This window comes from Manacus candei, unplaced genomic scaffold (assembly GCF_025592945.1).
Source record: "Manacus candei isolate 608988 ecotype Guabito, Panama unplaced genomic scaffold, ASM2559294v1 h1tg000084l, whole genome shotgun sequence".
NCBI classification, from domain to species: domain Eukaryota; kingdom Metazoa; phylum Chordata; class Aves; order Passeriformes; family Pipridae; genus Manacus; species Manacus candei.
In genome coordinates this window covers 4,642,616-4,662,390 of record NW_026138132.1, presented here as the reverse complement: position 1 = coordinate 4,662,390, position 19,775 = coordinate 4,642,616, and the positions used below count along the sequence as shown (strand labels likewise).

Genomic DNA, 19,775 nt, shown 5'->3' with positions numbered 1-19,775 from the left:
GGTGCCTCCAGAATTCCACGTGCTGGGGGCAAGATCTTTTTGTGATGTTTGTTTGCTGAGCGGTTGATGGAGGTGGTAACACATCGTGGTAGCACCAGTGATCTCGGCTACCTGGCCCCCCTAATTTCTGTCTTTGAATCTTCTTACAGTGAACCTGGGTGGGCTGAAGGATCACATCAAGGAGATCCAGAGGTGTCGGCGTCTGATCCTCATCGCGTGTGGCACAAGTTACCACGCGGGCGTGGCGGTGAGCGAGGGCTGGGCTGGGAGGGGGCTCAGCTGGCCTTCAGCAGCAGGCACAGAGTCACAGAGCCAGGAATGGCTTGGGCTGGGAGGGCCCTTAAAGCCCATCCAGTCCCAGGGACACCTTCCACGAGCCCAGGTTGCTCCAAGCCCTGTCCAACCTGGCCTCGGGGATGGGGCAGCCACAGCTTCTCTGGGCAACCTGTGCCAGGGCCTCTCCACCCTCACAGGGAAGAATTCCTTTCTGACGTCTGATCATAGTCTACCCTCTTTCAGTTTGAAGCCATCGCCCCTTGTCCTGTCCCTCCATCCCTTGTCCCAAGTCCCTCTCCAGCTCTCCTGGAACCCCTTCAGGCACTGGAAGGTGCTCTCAGGTCTCCCTGGAGAGTGTGTAGAGAGTGCAGGCAGGTTAAGGACTGATTTCAGGTTCAGATGGAGCCAGTGCACTCAGGTGAATGAAGACCCTCATGAAAGCTGCAAACACCAGACTTGCAGTTACAGCAGCAGCAGGAGGAAAAAAAGCTGAAGAACCTGAATACTTATGGAAATGTTGCCTGTGGCTTTCATGGTTATGGAAGGCTTTAAAAACCAAAACCTGCTCTATTGTAAAAGACAGCTGGCAGGGGAAGGACAGTGCAAGAGCAGAATGCAAATGGTGCAGCAAGGTGGGGGCTACCACGAGCCAGGAAGGATTTCCTGCTCTGCTGTGTGGACAGTGATGGGATGGGCCTGCAGACATCCCTGTGCTTGCCCAGTGCAGCAGTTCCTCTCTGTGTCTCAGAGCAGCACTGACTGTGCCTGCAGCCACAGTGGGGTTCTGTCCTCAGGGTCTGACCCCCCATTGCTCACAGGGGAGGGGTCGCTGGAGCCTTTCTGGGGGGTAGCTTGGCAGCCTGAAATGTTGCAGTTAAAAGTGCTCACAGCTTTCCAGAGGAATCCTTTCCTCCTCTCAACAGTGCTGCAGAGCACAGCGATGGGAACTGACTGACAAGGGCCACAAGAGAACACGTTTGTCCCTCCTGATCAGCCCTGTAAGATAATTCAAACATGGACTAGCCAACAGCCTCTGGCCTGGCCTGGATATAGGTGCTGGTTTCTGAGTTCAAGGTACAGTCTGACAGAAGGACACCCTGCATTATATAATACATACTGAGGATTATATAATAAGTGACACTGACTTGAGAGCAGTCTCCCTGTGAGGGAGGAGTTTGTGCTGCCAAGGCAAGGGCACGTTACCAGGGGCAGTTGGTGACTTCAGTGTGGGCCTACTGAGTAACCAAAACATAACCCAGCACTGATGCTCACCTGGGAGTTGGAGAGTAATATTTTCCAGTGTGTGGCAACTAGAAGGCTTCTTTGTGCTGCAAACACTTGGTTTTATAAACATGATGTCATACCTGCCATCTCCTCGTCCCAGACCCGGCAGGTGCTGGAAGAACTGACTGAACTGCCTGTGATGGTGGAACTGGCCAGTGACTTCCTGGACAGAAACACCCCCGTGTTCCGAGACGACGTCTGCTTCTTCCTCAGCCAGTCAGGTACAGCTCCCTGCACTCCTCCTGCCTGCACACAGCAGGGAGGGAGGGCAGGGGCAGCAGGGCCAGACCCTGTGCTTGTCTGTGCTTTGCTGTGGGACCTGTGAGGGGAGGACTGGGCACATGGAGCCTGGAGATGGGGAGAACCAGAGTGGTTCTGCTCCCGTCCATCTGCAGGGTTTGGGTGGCTGGGCTTTACATATGGTAACAGTGATTTTGTTTCCTTTCTCTGTGAGGAATTATTCCATCAATCATCAGACTAAAGCATGCTGCTGAGCTCTGGGGAAAGGCAGCTCTTTGGAATAGTTGTAGTTCTCTAGTTAAAGCACTGCCATATGGTGGATTGGAGCCACTGAAGAAATGAAACTATTAGACACAAGTATCAAAAAATACAACCACCTTGGAATGGAGTAGGAGATAAAAGGCACACTGAAGCATAAAAAAAAGTATATGATGTGTATCATATTCATATTTTCAAAGACAACTGCAATACAAAAATACATTGTTTTTCCCTCTTAGTTGCATTTACCATTTCAGATTTTTATGACTGATCTTCAACTGTGACACTAAAACTGGTCATTGCTTTATCCCCACGGGTTTAAATACTCTTTTGGTAGCAATTTTGTGTTCTCAGTAGCAAGTGTTTCAAACTATCCTCTTTGGGGGGCTCATGGTCTCCCTGGGGAGAACTGTCCCAGTCGAACAGGGAACACTCCTTAGGGCACAGGAGGGGCTCCATCTTTCCCCTGAAGTGTTGGATATGGCAACCTAACACAGATTTCCCTGGAACCTGAGCTCGCTCACCAGGCAGTACAAACCCAAAGTGAATACTGAGCTCAAAGAACTGTTTCCCCCCACCCATAAATCTGGTTCTGGCCACAGATTCCCACTCTACAGGACTTGCTGTAAGTGGAGCAGTGAGCAGGGCAGGTTTGGGCCCTGAGGGATGAGGGCACTAAACTAACCTTGGGGTTTTCTGTTGTCACCTCGCATGTGCAGCACTCAGGGGTGTGTCCTTTTAGGACTAAAGCAAACTGGTGACACAAGCAGGGACACACAGCACCTTCTATTCTTATCCCATCTCTGAGATCAGCTCACGAACAGCTCCAGGCATCCCTAATATGTTTTTCCCTCACCCCTCCCTGCCCCAGGTAAATTTTTATTAACCAGAAAAAGGAAGAAAGTTGGGTTTGTTGAAGAAAATACCCTTTTTGTCCCCTTTTATTTTGAACCACATCAGAACACTGAGTTTTCCTTGCCCCAAATCCCGTTGTTAGGTTTTGTGTTTGGCAGCTCTGCCTGTGCTGTGCTCAGGGCTCAGGCAGTGTGCTGGGGCAGGGGGAGCTGCTGCAGCAGGCACAGAGCTCCCAGAACGGGGCAATGGCAGCAGGACCCAGCCCCTCCCTCCCGTATGTGCAGGTGAGACAGCAGATACCCTGATGTGCCTGCGGTACTGCAAGGAGAGGGGAGCCCTGACCGTGGGCATCACCAACACCGTGGGCAGCTCCATCTCGCGCGAGACCGACTGCGGGGTGCACATCAACGCGGGCCCCGAGATCGGCGTGGCCAGCACCAAGGTGAGCCCAGCACCAGGGTGAGCCCAGCACAAAGGTGAGCCCAACACTGGGGTGTGCCCAGCACCAGGGTGAGCCCAGCACCAGGGTGAGCCCAACACTGGGGTGTGCCCAGCACCGGGGTGAGCCCAACACCGGGGTGAGCCCAGCACCAAGGTGAGCCCAGCACCGGGGTGAGCCCAACACCAGGGTGAGCCCAGCACCAGGGTGAGCCCAGCACTGGGGTGAGCCCAGCACCAAGGTGAGCCCAACACCGGGGTGAGCCCAGCACCAGGGTGAGCCCAGCACCGGGGTGTACCCAGCACCAAGGTGAGCCCAACACCGGGGTGGGCCCAGCACCAAGGTGAGCCCAGCACCCAGCACCAAGGTGAGCCCAGCCCCAAGGTGAGCCCAGCCCCAGGGTGTGTCAAGCCCCAAAGTGAGCCCAGCACCAAAGTGAGCCCAGCACCAGGCTGAGCCCAGCACCAAGGTGAGCCCAGCCAGCCACCCCTCCAGCTGTTGGTGTCACTGTCACTGCAGCCCCCTGAAGGGCTTGGCTCTGACGTGGCTCCCCCTTTAAATGCTTTCAGTCCCTTCTTTCCTGTTGCTCTCGGTCGTTGTGTAGTCCCAGACCACGTGCCCACCAACACTCTTCATTTTCTTTTACTTGTAGCTTGCAAAGGGTTTTTTTAATCTCTTTTTAAAATGAAATGTTATAAGGAAATTATATTAAATGTTGAAAACAAATGGCTCTCAGAGAGGATGATTTCTAAAAGGCAAGAATTCTCTCTTTGCCATCATGTGTCTTGAGGTGCACACTCAGTTTAAACTTAAGTCTAAAGATTGATAGACAAGGCAATGGAAAGCTTGACTACTCTTAAGTCCCTGACAAGCTCTTCTTTACCAAAGAAACTCTGATATTAAGACTATACTTTTGCCAAGTGGTGGAATGGTTTTTCACAGAAAACCAGTGTCCACCTAACAGGATTACTCTGGCTACGTGTGCTACAGTACAAAATAACTTGCTTTGCTGCATTTCATTTTGATGAAGTGCTTCTGCATGGTGAAATCTGCTTTGGTTTAGTTATATTTAGAGGCGAGATGATGTCAATCTGTTACATAAATTCAGCCAAAAACCACATTCGAGTTTAACAGTTCATTGGGGAATTTGATCATGGAAAATTCACGAGTCTCTTACAAGAAACTCTTGAACGGGTTGTTTGTCCCTGTTGTTCTTGCATGGCCAACAGTACAGTTTGGAGATAAATGGCACTTTTTCTCTGCTCATGTGAGGGGTTACCAAAGTTGTGCGTATTTGAAATAGGAACTTGAAAAGGTTCTGCCCTCAGGTTGTCCAGAACTTCACTTTGAGAATATTCTAAACAACCCAAGCATGTCAGTGTGGCTGCTTGGTGCTGTGGGCTTCTGTGACCTCCAGCTGCACCAAAGCTGAGCAGCTCCCATTCCATAGCAGGCTCTAGTCAGCATAACTGAAGCTCCCCTGGATTCCTCCAGAGCTGTTTAAATCTGCAGTAGAGCAACATGGAAGTTTGTTTGATCATTGCTTAGAAAGGGACAAATACTACAAACCTCAGTCTTATTTCTAAGAGACTTCAGTCCCAGGCTGGCCCCACAGCCCATTTCATAACAGTTGTGTTGCAGGGACTTCAGAGGGCAAACTGTGCAGCAGCTGTTGGAGAGTGTCCCTCACGTGTTTCTGGGAACAGAATTGCCCCAGTGTGAGCATTTCACTGCCTGTGCAGGGGGTTCTTCCCCAGGGTCAGTGGCACCAGCCACCAGGGCCCAGTGGGCACAGATGGAAGGGGGCACAGGGGAAGAGTTCAGGGTCTGTTCTTAGAGAGGAGAAGTGGGAAATCACTCACCTGGCCTGAGGCCCAGAGGAATTTCAGCTGGTTGTCATGGGCTTCCATGTCCCTCTCCAGTCAGTGGCTCTGCCCATCTCCAGTGTTTGCAGCATTTACCTGCAGTGAAGAAAGACACAGGTGTGGTCACAAAACAGGGTTTAGGAATTGTCAGAGAATCTCAGGATGTAAAATCTTGGCTGTGGTGCCTGACTGTCTTGGAGCATGAGGAGATCATTGTGTGCCTCCCCCTGGAGATCTGCTCAAATGAGATTTGCCCTGTGAGCTTCGTGTTCATCTTTGCTACTGAATTGGAACAAAAGCTGCCACTTGGTGCTGCGTTAAGAATAAGCCAAGAGCTGGCCTGAGGGTTTTACCTGGTAGGTGACAACTACCTGGTTGGTGCCACAATGACACGTTTCCTCTCTCCCCCCAGGCCTACACCAGCCAGTTTGTGTCCCTGGTGATGTTTGCCCTGATGATGTGTGATGACAGGATTTCCATGCAGGAGCGGCGCAAGGAGATCATGCGTGGGCTGAAGGGGCTACCAGGTAGGACACGTTGGCTGTGCTCTCCTGGAGACCCCCAGTGCCCAGTTAAACAGTCCCTGGGGGTCCAGACCAAGGGGAAGTGCTGAATCTTTGGGAACCCCTGGGTCTGAGCAGGCCTGGACCAGTCACCCTGGTCAGTGAGTGCAGAGGGGCTGTTCCAGAGGGGCTGTTCCAGCCCTGTTCTCTCTCAGGGCTCAGACCACTAAACTAGACCAGTAAAACACTGAGTCCAGGCTGTTTGCAGGTCCCTGCTGTCTGTGCCTGTGAAGGATGAAATGTGTGTAGTTTGAGACACAGGCTATGAGCACACACAATTTGGATTCTCCTCCTTCCTTTTAGACTTAATTAAAGAAGTGCTGAGCATGGATGATGAGATCCAGAAGTTGGCCACAGAGCTGTACCATCAGAAGTCAGTCCTCATCATGGGACGTGGCTACCACTATGCCACATGTCTGGAGGGAGCTCTGGTAAGAGATTTCCTTATTTAAAGCTGGTTCAAACACATTTAGCTGTGCCCTTTAGATCTCTGTGCAGGGAGCAAGAAGGGGCTACAAGAGCTGTGAGTGCAGCTGGCAGCACTAGTGTGTGGCCAACCTGCTGGGTCAGGTGGGGGGCACTGGCACAGGTTGCCCAGAGAAGCTGTGGCTGCCCCATCCCTGGAAGTGTCCAAGGCCAAGTTGGAGCAGCCTGGGCTAGTGGAAGGTGTCCCTGCCTATGGCAGGGGATGGCACTGGATGAGCTTTAAGGTCCCTTCCAAGCCAAACCATTCCGTGATTCTGTGATTATAAATAGCTAAAAGTCACCCTAACAATGCTGAGGCTGCTCCTCAAGGATTCCCATGTCACAGGCTACACGGGGTTGAAAGGGTGTGTTTGCCCCACTCACACTGGGAATGCTTTATTGTGACACGCTGGGCACCCTAATAAATCCAGGTCTTTGATGTGTTGGGATGAGCTTTCCAGAAACACTCACCATCCAAAGCTGAGTGTGTACTTTCCAAGCCCATAAATTGCAGTTTTTACATTTGAGGAGACTCCTGTTGGTTTAAGTGCAGTCCCCCAGTGACCTCCAGGCATATCCCAGCCTTTGTCTGCCCAGTCAGACTGTGATGGGGGATATGTTGGCTGATGGCAAGTCACAAGGGCTGTGGTGGGTTTGGTGTTAGGACTGTGGGTGTTGGTGGCAGCCCAGCCAGGGGCACTGCTCGGATCTGGGTTTTTAGGCTGACTCGTTTGCCTGTTGGACCTGGGGAGAGCCAGAAAGCTTTAAAAACTTACAAAGTGGAGGAATCCACAGAGGTGGTTAAAAAACAATAATCACAAGTTTGCTCAAATTTTATGAATTTTTTTTCCCCACCTAGAAAATTAAAGAAATCACCTACATGCACTCCGAGGGGATCCTGGCAGGGGAGCTGAAGCACGGCCCCCTGGCACTCGTGGACAAGCTCATGCCCGTCATCATGATCATCATGAGAGACCACACCTATGCCAAGTGCCAGAACGCCCTCCAGCAGGTCATTGCACGGCAGGTGAGGACCTGGAGTGTCTGCAGGGTGTCAGAAATGCTGCTTTTAGTAGAGAAGCAGTTCCCAGGCTGTTCACTTCAGTGTCACTGCCCAAAATGGGACCCCAGTAAATACTGTGGGTGTTTCAAGAGCTGTTCTTGCAGCAGCCTGGTGTGCTCTAGTTAACCCTTAAGTACCCTGCAGGGCTGCCCAGGGGATGTGAAGCTGTTGGGTTCCAAATTAAGTGATAAGTTTTTGCTGCTAATGCTCTGAACAGAGCGAGAGAAGGACCTTCCAGACCTGCTTTTCCTCAGCATTTCCCTCTGTCTCAGGGGCGACCTGTGGTGATTTGTGACAAGGAGGACATCGAGACCATTAAGAACAACAAGAGAACCATCAAGGTTCCCCACTCAGTGGACTGTCTGCAGGGGATCCTGAGTGTCATCCCCCTCCAGCTGCTGGCCTTCCACCTCGCCGTGCTCCGGGGATACGACGTGAGTACAGCACTGCTTCCTTCTGCTCTCCTGTGTGCTCTGCAGGGCTGGCACAGTGCCTGGGTGAGGCTGGAAGGCTCTGGGGGTTGTCTGTGTAATGCTTGAGCTGCTGGAATGAGCAGGGTGAAGGGCAGCCCTGGCCAGTGCAGACCTGGGGGGAGCCCAGGACATGTGGCTGAGTCTGGTGCAGTGGAGTGTCTGTGCTGGGAGGAGCTCGCAGGGTCTGCAGGGCTGCTAGGAGGCTCAAAGGAAGGTAACAGTCCTCAGAAGGCTATTTGCAAGCAGTCTGTTGGTGTTAGGTACTTGGTCTTAACACAGACACTGGCCTCGACCTGTTATCAGTGACCTCTTATCATCTGAGCACTGTGACAACCTGGACTAGAGGAATCTGCTCCTGGTTTTTGACAGAGGAGTCGTAACAATTAAGGTGATGGACTTTTTCTGCACTGATTGTGCTAAATTGACATGAGAATATGTTCAGTTGTTTTCAATTTAAAGCAGAGCAAACATTCCACACGTTACAAAGTTCTACACAAACAAACAAAGTGTGTAAATACTCACGAGCGTGTTCTTTCTCCTCCCTCTCTGCAGGTTGATTTTCCAAGAAATCTGGCCAAGTCCGTAACTGTAGAGTGAAAGATCATCTGAATCATAGGGGCAAAGGGGAATTAAATGAAAGACTTTTTTTGGTACCAAAATAACTTGATTTTAAAGCCCCCTAGGTAAATCTTATTTTGGTAAATCATTGTTTGTGTATAAGATCACCATAATTCCATTACATTAGTGATTGTCCAGTTGATTCCACATGCTATGTCAATAGCTTTGGGTTTTTTTGAACAATAGACTTCCATGAAAGATGTTAAATGGTTTTCTTAAAGATTACTGAGTCTAGTAGGTAAGAGGCCCTCCACTTTACTTTGAGCTGATGTCATTGTCTCTGCCCCAGTGTGGCTCATTCCAGTCATTGATGAGAAAGCACTGAATGAATTAATCACCTGTCACGCTCTCAGGCAGTGAAGCAGGACCCCAGAATATACAACTGGAACAAGAGCTGGTGCTGGTCATGCTTGTGCAGATATTTTACCAGGGAACCAAACTGTAAACAAGCCTTTGGGGTGAATTTCTGCCTCATGTACAGAAGGGAATCCAACTGCCCTGCCACGACCTCCTCGATTCTGGGCACGTGGGGACTGTGCCAAGGAAGTAACTTTGCTTCAGCAGGATTTTAACTATGCCAAAAACATAGCAAGTGACAATCTCATGTAGCCTCGGTGGCCTGGGCTCTGTGTGACACCAGCACAGAGCTGCTGTGCCCAGTGGGACACTGGATGTGACTGGGAGCACTGGGGGGAAGGAGGAGCAGGGGCAGTGCTCACTCTGTGCTGGTGTTTGTTGGTGCTGTGGGCTGGGTTTTGTTGAACAAGCGGGAGTTTTCCTGTGCTGAGGGTTTTACCCTTGCCCTGAGCAGGGGGGGACTGTGACACATCTGAATTCCAGCTTTGTGCTGTGTTTTTGCTGCAGGTCACTCACTGCTCTGGATGCATTTCTGTATTTTTACCTTATGTCTCTCCAGCAGAGGTGGCACTAAAGCTCCTTCCTGAGGCTGACTTAGCCAGAGTCCCCTAATGACACCAAGGGCTCTGGTTTATTTAGCAGCAGTTTATATGTGTCAAATTCAGCTGGTTTAAAATTGAAGGGGATAAAAAGGCTCTGTAGACATGACAGAAATAAATACCCTGGTAATAGTTTTATAACAAACTTGCAGAGAATCAGAAATGACATGGAAAATATGCCCTCAGGACTTAAAACCTGACTTGTTCAGAGTCATCAAAGGGCAGTTACTATGTATTTCCTAATGCAAAAGGGTGGATTTCCTACCATCTTGCTGGGTGTTGAATTAGCCTTACACAGGCACCCTGAAAGAAAAACCAGGCTACAAGGTGTAAAGTGAATATTGCAGGTCACTCACTGCCCCTGAGAAAGGGCTTTGCCAAGTGCAGTGGCTGGGGACTGTGAGTCCTGGTTCCCCTGGCACAGGGTGACACTGCTGAGCAGTGACCCAGGCTGCTCCACGACTGCTCAGATCCAGTGTTCCCAAAGACTCTGTAGCAATTCCACTTCGGATGAACCCACAGTGACTATTTCACTTCAGTTCAGTGTCAGCTCGAGGCTCAGTTTTATTATGAGTGTGAAAACTGTGTGCCTGGAAACAACTTTTCAAAACCAATGTATGTGTTTATTAATCTGTCATATTCAGACTATTAGTTTATGAACACATTGTGCTGCCAGTGTCTGTTTAAGAACAAAGTAGTCAATATTGCATTTTAGGTGAGCAGATGCTGTGTATGAGGCACTGCCCCATGACAGCTGAGCCTCTGCCTAGACATGACCAGTAGCCCTCCCTGCTTCAGCTGGAGATGATAATTGTCCTTGAGGAAAAAACAAGGCATGTTTAGTGCTGACTAGTGGAAGACAACTCCTCTTCCTCCTCCTCCTCCCACCCAACTTGCTTAAGAGAAACTGTGCAAACCTGTCCCGTGGGGGGCTGGATCCAGGCAGAGATCCCCTGGATCCCCCCAGCACGGGGAGGTGCAGTGTCCTTGGATTGGGATCTCCTGGGAAACAACCCTGCAAGAGAATGATTTAAGATCTCTTTCCCCATTGCAGCAGGCCTTGCTTTTCCCCTGCCTTGCACAGGGCCCACCAGCTTGCCAGGTCTGCCAGCCAAGGGGGGCAGACCCCCCTGTTAGATACCAGTTGCTGTTCTGTAGAAGTTTGTTATTGCAGGCTGTTAAATATTTATGAAAGCTGTGTACAAAGAGGACCAAAGAACAGGAGTCTGAGTTAGAAATGTTAAGTCTGACACTCCCACGTCAGTGTAACTGTACAGATAGTGCTGAGCTCTTTGGGTTTGTGCTGTGACAGACAAATCCTTGTTCCTTGGAACTGAAGGATTGAACTCCCGAGGGATCAGGGGACAGTGGTGAGCACCCACCTCCTGCAGCAAAGTGCCTGCAGTGTGTGCAGCTCCTGGCTGCCAGAGCAGAGGGGTAGCAGCTCCTTGCCCCAGGGTTTGGATGTTGTAGGGCTCGGTGTCCAAGGATGCTCTGGAGCACACCTGTGTGAAGAATCTCCCTGCTGAGCGTGCAGGGAACCCGGTCAGCGTCTCGGTGTTGTTGTTGCCATGCAGTGTGAAGTGAGAATGTACAAAGGACTCTTTTAGCTTTCCTTACCTCATTTTGTCCATGTGTTGCATTTTGATGAACAGATGATGTTTCTCTTTTCCTTAGAAAACGTTTAGAATGTCTTGTGATATTTATTAACAGCCAGTCAGTCTTCTGCTCTCCCAAATGAATGTTTTGCTTACTGAGCCAGTAAAATTCTCTCCTTCCTCACTGAGGTGTTGAAAAAATTCAGTAGCCCTGTCTCTAAAATTGAGCCACAGGTAAATACAGATAAAGGCCTTTCCATCTGGAATAGCAGCTCCTATTCCATTCCTTTGGTCACAGTTTATTTTGATGTGAGTTTTCCTCCCCTCAAAGGGGAGCACACACCCATGGGTCTTAGGGGGTTTTAATTACCAAAGAGCAGAGAACTTCCAGCTCAGCACACGTTGTTTCTGCCCAATGGCTCCCAGACAGATTCCATGCTGACAGGAAGATTCCACACACACATGGAAATTAAGCTGCATGTGGAATATATGGAATGTATGTCAGCAAGGTTTTCCCTCCTGGCTCTGCTGCAGAAGGGAGGGAACAGCTCTTTCCCAGGTTTGTCAGAGGAGTCAGAACTGTTGTACAAAGCAGTGTCTGGGTGCCCTGTCCTTGTGAGGGGCAGCACTGACAGGGCAGATCCATCTCCTCTGTCCAAAATCCTGCCTGGACACCCTTACTGGGTCGGGCTCAACCCCCTGCACTGAAGGAGCCAAAAGCTTCCCACAGACCCTTTCCCAGCCCAGTGGGACAGAGCTCACAGACCTGACATGTAATCCTCAGTTCAGAGCCTTAAGCTGAGCCCAGACACACAGGTTTGGTTGAGCTGCAGTGTGAAACATCTAAAGGTAGAAGTAAAACCAACCCAAGTGCAGAATTGGGCCTTTCCCCTCTCTGGCTGTCCCTGGCAGTCCCTGATGCCATGAGGAGGTGCCTGGTGGCCCGAGCTGGATGGAGGCAGGGACTGAAGTTCAGGGCTTGAGTAGCACGTCAGTGTTTAGCTGTGGCTAATTTTAGATCCTACCTGAATGTACCAAACTTGCCTCAAAGCATGGAGTCCCTCCTCTTCGTCAGGAACAGGAAGAAGAAGAAACAAAGAAGTGTTTGGGTTGCATAAAACGAAAGAAAACTCTTTGCCTTCAATTCAGTTTCTGTAAATAGCCATTGGAGTGGCAAAGCCCACGTTTCCTCCCTTGTAGATCTCTCTGCCTCTGCTGTACATTTCCAGCTGGCTTTGGGTTGTGGGGACCAGACTGTACCGTGTTTCCTGTCATGTGCTCGATGCAGAAGATGTCTTACTTTTGTCTGTAGTGTTTTATAATTTGGGTTTTGTCTTTTTGCTTACTTTTTTTGTATCTCACCCTTTGAATAAAATCAAGTGCCCTACATTAAACAAATGGAATTACTGGTCTTTAGTTAAATGCTCTGAGAACAGGTGTAACCCCTGAGGAAGTTCAGGGCAGGGTGTTCAAAGCAGAAAACCTTGGGGCTTAACTCTCCCCTCCTGCCCAGCCAGGCTGTTTCCAGTCAGAGGTACAGCCTGAATTTCACCTCCCTTTCCCAGCTGTGATTTTTTTCCACTCTCCAAGAATGCCCATGAAATCCCCCTAGGGCAGAACTGTTTCTGTTACCTTCTGTACCTTAATTCTTATTTAATTACCTGTTTTCTGTCACTGAGTCAGAGCAGTCACAGCCAGCACAGCCCATACCTGACTTGTGCTCAGTGGATATTACACACATTCCACAACTTCTGAAATTCCTGGTTTCTTTTCCAGGACAGAGCCCTGTCTGGGTCAGGCAGGGCCAGGCAGCTGCACGAAGCAGCCCCAGAGCTGCTGAGCTGGTACAATGAAGTGCATGTTCTGCTCAGACAACAGCTGGGGGCTCAGTCATGGCTAAAACATGCCTGGGTGACCCCCAGTGACAAAAGGCTGTCTGAAATCCCACCCCTGCTGCAGTTGGAGCTGCTTGTGGATTCATTTCCTCAGGGATCTTCACCTCTCCAGGGGAGCAGCATCAAACACATCTGTTTATTTTGTCAGACAAAGTGAGCAGCTCAGACTTCTCTCTCCAATGCCTTTCCGAGTGCCAGCACTGGAAGGTCCAGAGGCTCCTCTCTGGAGCTCCCTGCCTTGGGACAAGGGTCGTGTGTCCTTGGGAGCACAGGAAGAGCTGGGAACAAGACCCTGCTCGGCTCTGCAGGGATAACCAGCAACAAACAGGTCCAACAGCCCCACCCGGGGGCTGTCCTTGCCATGGCTGGGCTCACAGCTGCCCAGGACACCCAAGGAGCAGGGAACAGAGCAGGGCCTCGTCCTGGGCAGTTGGTGGGTGCCTGAGGTGGCTCCGGGGCTGCACCAGCCTCAGCTTGTCCCCGAACACCAACTGCTCCTGGCTCTGCACCACTGAGGGCTGGGACGTGTCAGCTTCTGTCACAGGCTGGTGGGGGGGACAGGGCACCCCTGTTTCTGTCCTTCACCCCAAGGGCTGGACCCTGAGGAGCTCCAGTGCTCGTTGCCCACCTGGGCCAGCCACTGACAGCTCATCTCATTTGAGCTGATACACGTGGCCCTGCAGAGGCAGCTGCAAAGGGCCACAGGCTGGGTCCTTCTCCACTCAGTCCTGAGCTCTGGCTGCCAGAAAACCATTTCCTTACATCCTGATGTGGCAAAGAACAGTCAGACACAGGGCCAAGGACCTGCAGGCCCCGTGCACAGAAACTCTCCCATCACGCGCAGTTTGCCTCATACGAGCTGACACTTGCAGATAAATAAGCTCCCAGAAGCCAAGAGGGACTCAAAGAAAGGCATAAGCATTTGGTTTGAATAAATTATATTAGATTGTCTGCTCCAAAGCTCTCCTGGGCCCCTCTAGAGCTCCCTGCCACGTTCCCCTCACGTCCCCACAGTGTGTGGACCCTCAGCACAGGCAGAGCTGAGCCTCAACCCGCTGCTGCCTCTACACACCCAGGGAAGTTTCTTTAATTTGCCTCTGGTATAAAGTGGTGCTCACCTGGGCTTTTGGGAGGGCTGTGCTTGGTCAAGACCCTGGGAATGGTGGCTTTTCCACACCTCATGCTCTTGCTCTCTGGTCAATGCTTTTCACCACTGCAGAGCACACCTGGGGCACACACAGCAAATGCCCCCCCAAACAGCCAGTTCTCAGGTCACTGTAAGCTCCTCGGGGGGAAGCACAGTCTATAGGGAAAAGACCCCTCTGGACATGGAAAGGTTTGGAAGGAGGCTACTGTGCAGCAACATTTGGCTGGACACAGAACAAGGAAGGGGTGTTTTGCTTGTAGAACTGATTCCCACTTCCCAGGGTGCTGTTTCACACTGGTTTGCACTGGAGCCATCCTTACACCTCCTGCTCTGCTGCCCAGGGCAGCTGCTGTTCACAGGCTGCTTTGAGAGCAGTTCCTTGCACACCTCAAAGGTAAAAGCTCTGTGCTGATCCCTCCCCAGGAGAGCAGCCAGGCACACTCATCCCACGGTGTGGGGACACACCAAGTGAAGGAGCCACCCCCACTTTGCACAGAGAGCACAAAGCCCCAGGACAGCCCCTGTGACCCACGGCCTGACCTGTGGGGCTTGTGGCTCCCGAGCCCTGCAGCAGCCCCCAGGATCCCCAGTGCCAGAGCAGGACCCCCAGGCACTCAGACCATCAGTGAGGGGGGTTTAGGGGCCTCAGCTTTAGTGACAGCTGATGGGACTTCCTGGGAGACGTGGAAAAATGCTGCACAGGGATGGAGATTCCCCTCGGTGGGGCATCCTGGCCCTGCCACTGGTGAGCAGCTGCCTTCCCACTGCCCACTCCCCGTGCTGGGCTGCTCCTCCAGCACCTCCCTGCTGCTGCATCTGTTGGTGCTTTGCCACCTCCCCAGCTCCTGCAGCTTGCAAGGCCCAGGAGGAAGGAGGAACAGGATGAGCAGCTCAGCTTCATCTCCAGCTCTGCTGCAGCTCCCTGAGCAACCTCTGCCCCCAGAGCCCCGAGGGCACCCCGACCTCCTGGCAGAGGAGCCCACAGTGCTCTGCACTTATCCCACAGGAGACCAGCTCTGTCCTCTCCCAGAAGGCAAATCCTTTGGTGCTGCTGCAGTGGCCCAGTCAGACGTGGACAGAGAGGCCACGGAGACATCCCAGACCATCGGCTCCCGCCGGAGGCACAGCCTGACATGGCACTTGGACACTTCTTCAGCTCCAGCTCAGGCATAAAAGCTGTGTTTCTGCAAGCCTGACCCAAAACCCACCCTGTGTGCTTGAAAAGAGGCTGTTTCTGACCTATTTCCATGCATTTATCAGCTGATTGGAACACAGTGCAGGCACTGGAGAAGAAAAGCTGGCTCGCCAGGATGGCCAGCTCAGTGCTGAGGAGGTGACCCGGCCTCAGAGGAAAATCAGACCCACAAATCAGGCAGGACAGGACTCCTTCCCTCTCCACAGTCTCATTCTTTAGGCCAAATGAAGTATGCTCCCATGGTCCTTACGAATTCCTATGGAAACAGGCTCAAACAAACAGGCTGCTGGGCTGTGTCTGGCGGGAGCAGCAGCAGAGCTGTAACCCAGGATCCTGCAGGGGCAGCGAGCCCAGGCACACTGGGGCACTCCCAGCAGCACCCCGGCCCAGAGCTCAGCCCAGGCAGGCTCCCAGGGCTCCCCTGCACTGGGACACACACAGGGACCAGTGCAGGATGGGTGCCAGCGTGGCAGGACGTTCAGAGTGGTGGGAGGGCACCCAGGCACCTTGTGAAGGACAAAATTACCTGCACAGGCAAACCTTGGCTGCACCAAAGTGCTGCTGCAGCTCCTGCTCAGAGGAGCAGTCAGCAAACCTGCAGGGATGCAGCTGGGCCCTCCCTGCTCCTCCATCCCCTCTGTGCCCAGCACTGACCTGCACCAGCCAGAGGGCCAGGGCAGGGGGTGGCAGGAGCCTCCCAGCTGCAGCAGGACAGCTCTGGGTGCCCAGCAGAGCAGGGCACGGGACACTGCAGGGGATGGCAGGCTCTGCCCAGGGAGTCACTGTGAGGAAGGATCCAGCAGAGCCCAGACCAGCCTTCCTGCAGCTCCCAGGGTGCTTCTGGTCCCAGCTCTGGGCAGGACACTCCAGCCTGCACGGGCTGACTCCTCTCACTGGCAAACCCCAGGGATGTGCCTGAAGTTGCTTTTGAATCCAAAGCCACCCTCCCAGGCTGTCAGCACATGGACACTGGGAAAACCCAGCTGGAGCTACAAAACCTCCTCTCCAGCACGAGAGCAGTGCAGGAGCACGACCAGGACAGACAGAGGGGCCCCTGTGGTCCCGCTGTGAACTGTGGCAGGGACTCCCATTCCTGCCGGCACTTCTGGCAGCAGCTCCTGTCCCCAGGAAGAGAGGCTTTCCCGAGCCCAGCCTTGGAACTGCTGACCACTGGAATTCTCTCAGATCCAGCCAGCCCCAGCTGGGGCACCCTGAGGATGCTCAAGGCACACGTGCCCCACGCCAGACGGGACGTTCAGTTCCCTGGGGACACAACAGCAAAGCTGAGGCTCCGGCCATCACCTGCTGGAGCTCGGGGGGATTTCAGGATTGCACCAAGCTGGGAATGACACGCACAGGAAAAGCTCCTGCTGAACCAAACTGTGAGGAGTCACAGCCTCTGTGACCCTGGATGTGTTACACCCCTTGTGACAGAGAAGGGCAGTCCTGCTCCTCCTCCTCCTCCTCCTCCTCCTCCTTCTCCTCCTCCTCCTCCTCCCCACAGTGGGACTGAGCCCACGGAGCAGCCACAGCACCTCCCTCAGGCTCTCAGGACAGGCTCACACAGGGCCTAAAGTGTTGGATGAAGGAAGTGCCTCCAGGGTGTCCCTGCAGGACCCTGGGGGGTGTGAGGGGGTTCTGAGAACGTCTCCTGCCAGCGGAGCTCGGGGCTCAGGGAGGGATTTGTGCTGCAGGGCTGTGGGACACAGACAGGGAACAGGGATCAGCAGGGTCTGAAGTCCTCTGCCCCTCCTTCCCCTCCAGGTGCTGCCAGTCAGGAGCAAGACTTGCCATGGTCCCAGGCTTCATCCCGGGCTTTGCTGGCCCAGCTGAGGGGCAGGACTGGGCTTGGGAGCAGCTGCAGGCTGGGGCTGCCCTGGGTGAAGGCACAGCACAGTCACCTCTGAGAGGGGCAGGAGGCACATATGGGGGGCAACCATCTCCCCCAGAGAAGGGTTAGGGCTAGGGCTAGGGTTAGGGTTAGGCCTAGGGTTAGGGAAGGACATCTGTCCTTTCCCCTCCCAGGACAGCCACTGCTCAGCCACCAGCTGCCACTCTGTGCAGTGCAAGGTGCCACTGAAGGCACAGCTCCTGCTGAGCTGGTCTGACAAAGCCAGAGCTCAAACCTGCTCCTAAACCCTTTGCAGCTTAAAATCTGCCCCATCTCTCCAGGGCCTGCTCTGTATCTCACACTCACCCCTCCCATTTGGGTCACCACGTGTCCCAGCGGTGTCATGGCCAAGGCCTATATGAAAAATCAATAAAACAAGTAATTCCTTTGTAGTTGTCTTGCCTTTAATGCATCAGCTGGATGTGACCAGCTGGAGTTACACTGGCCACAGCTCCTAGAAAAGCTGCTCTGGAGTAGATGTGGATGGTTGCTTTAGTGTAGGAAAAACAAGACCTGGGCTTTAACACCGTGGAGCAGCAACCCAGAAACACTTCTCTCATCAGCAGGAACAAGCAGGGAAATGTTCAGCTGGGATAAGGACTCCCAGCCTGGGAATGCTGCTCTCTGTGATACTTTCTGCTTGTTTCAGTGGCTGTGGAGAGCACTGTGGACAGTCCTGTTCCAAAGGGAAATACCTGCCAGTGTTCCATGACTGGGAAAAATAGAGCAAGAACTACAGCTGCTCCTGAGGCCCCAGAGCCTGTGGATGCTGCTTCCCAGAATGGGAATGGGAAGCAAAGCCCAAAGCAGGGGGTCCTGAGTGACTCACAGGCAGTTTCAAAGCAGGACCTGATGTGGCACAGACCCTGTGTCTGCCTTCCCCCGAGTGGGTTTGGGGTTCATGCCCAGCCTCTTGGTCCCTCAGGAGCCACAGCTTTCCCAGAGGTGCAGTGCAGGGTGGTCTCACAGAGAAACAACAGCCAAGACATTTCAGTGCTGGCCTGGGCCTGAGCCCAGCGTGTTCTGACATAGCTGTAGAGCAGCGTCCCCAAAATACGGTCTCTGACTCACCAACACCCAACTCCCCCCAAGGGCTGTTTGCAGACTCCCCCACAGTCCCAGAGGTGCAGAGGGGGTGGCATTGACCTCCACAGTGGTTTACAGACGGGCCAGACGGAGCAGTGGAGCTCTGCCCTGTCACACACCCCTTGGGAGCAGGGATTGACCCCCCCATTGTGCCGAGTTTTTCCCACAGTACTTCTCTTGCAGTGAGTAATCCCACCACGGCTGGATCCTTACCCTGCACACACAAAGCCCTCCTTTGTCTCACCCAGCAGTGACACCCCAGAAATCCAATACCCTGGGTTATCTCCAGGGGTTTCCACCCCCAGGGTGACCCCGGGGCCGGTTTGTGGGTGCTGGATGGACACCCCTGGCCAGAGCTGGAACCAGAAGGTGACCCCCTGCTCCCAGGGCTGTTGTTTTTATGGCTGCCTGTCCTTTTTGCAGGTGGATCGAATCACTGCCTCCAGAGACTGAGCCCGTCCTCGCCGGGAGCCCAGAGCCAGCTCGGCCACCTCGAGGAGCCGCAGCAGGGTGAGCTGTGGGCAGCCAGCCCAGGGCCTGGGATGGCACCAGCCTGGGCTGGAACCAGCCTGGGATGTCACTGACCCTGGGCTGGCACCAGCTGTGAGGTGACACCAATCCCTTGGGGTGCCCTGGGCTGACACCATCCTTGGGGTGTGGGTGAAACCACCCCTGGGCTGCTCCATCCCTGGGTGACTGACACCAGCCCTGGGTGACTGACACCAGCCCTGGGGTGACTGACACCAGCCCTGGGTGACTGACACCAGCCCTGGGTGACACTGACCCCGGGCTGTCACTGACCCTGGGGTGACACCATCCCTGGGGTGACACCACCTTTGGGATGACACCATCCTTGGGGTGACTGACCCTGGGCTCTCCCTGGCCCTGGGCTCAGCCCAGGCCCCACTGAGGCAGCAATGGCATCAGTCAGGTCCCACCTGCTGTGCCCAGCCCAGCTCAGCACCCCAACTGTGAGTGTTCAGCACTGAACAAAGCCCAGAACCACCTCTGGAGAAGTGGCAGAGCTCACTCTGCTCGCTGGTTGTGTCTTGCACTGCAGTTCTTGTCTTGTTTGTAGGTTTGAAACAATAAAATTATCCAGAGATTGTCTTGATTTTTCAAGCAAGTTCCAGAAGCAGAGTATTCTGCTTTAAAGATGCCAGTTTGTCTGCTCTTGGATGGTTTCTTCCCTTCTTGGCTTCTGCAGCCCAAGAAACAAAGCCAAGTTCATGACTCCCCCTGCTCCCCCTTCTTTCCCTGTTCAGTGGCAGTTTTGGTGGCTTTGACCCAAATTTCTCTGCTGCCTGTGAGTGTGGGGGGGTTGTGTCTCACACAGAGAGCACGTGAGGGATGGACCTTTTGTCCTTGTGGTAATTGTGTCACAAGAGCCTGGCTGGACAGTCCTGCACCTCGTTCTGTGTGTTCAACACACCAGATCCATCTGGCCAAAAAAAGCCCCATCCGACCCCAAAACCTGCTGAAATGTCCGTGGCAAGATCCTGAGAGTGGAGAAAAACCATCACCTTTCATAGGATTGGATTAGAAAACTGCAAACCCAGTACAGGACACAGAGGAGCAGTGGTTTGGTGTTCACACTGCAGGGCTGGA

At 53.1% G+C, this 19,775-nt stretch overlaps 1 protein-coding gene across 2 annotated transcripts in view; it reads left to right on the top strand.

The window, feature by feature from the left end:
• GFPT1 (glutamine--fructose-6-phosphate transaminase 1) overlaps positions 1-19,281 on the top strand; it is a 42,565-nt gene extending 23,284 nt beyond the window's left edge. The window contains exons 12-19 of one of the 2 annotated variants that reach the window (XM_051812059.1): positions 150-247; positions 1,661-1,781; positions 3,198-3,355; positions 5,630-5,744; positions 6,084-6,211; positions 7,105-7,272; positions 7,581-7,742; positions 18,591-19,281. In XM_051812059.1, the coding sequence (XP_051668019.1) occupies positions 150-247; positions 1,661-1,781; positions 3,198-3,355; positions 5,630-5,744; positions 6,084-6,211; positions 7,105-7,272; positions 7,581-7,742; positions 18,591-18,620 (980 nt within the window). In that variant the 3' untranslated portion in view covers positions 18,621-19,281. Of the gene's footprint in view, positions 1-149; positions 248-1,660; positions 1,782-3,197; positions 3,356-5,629; positions 5,745-6,083; positions 6,212-7,104; positions 7,273-7,580; positions 7,743-8,333; positions 8,625-18,590 lie in introns of those variants that run through there. The other variant, XM_051812058.1, reaches the window with a different exon arrangement.
• The last annotated feature ends 494 nt before the right edge of the window (positions 19,282-19,775 follow it).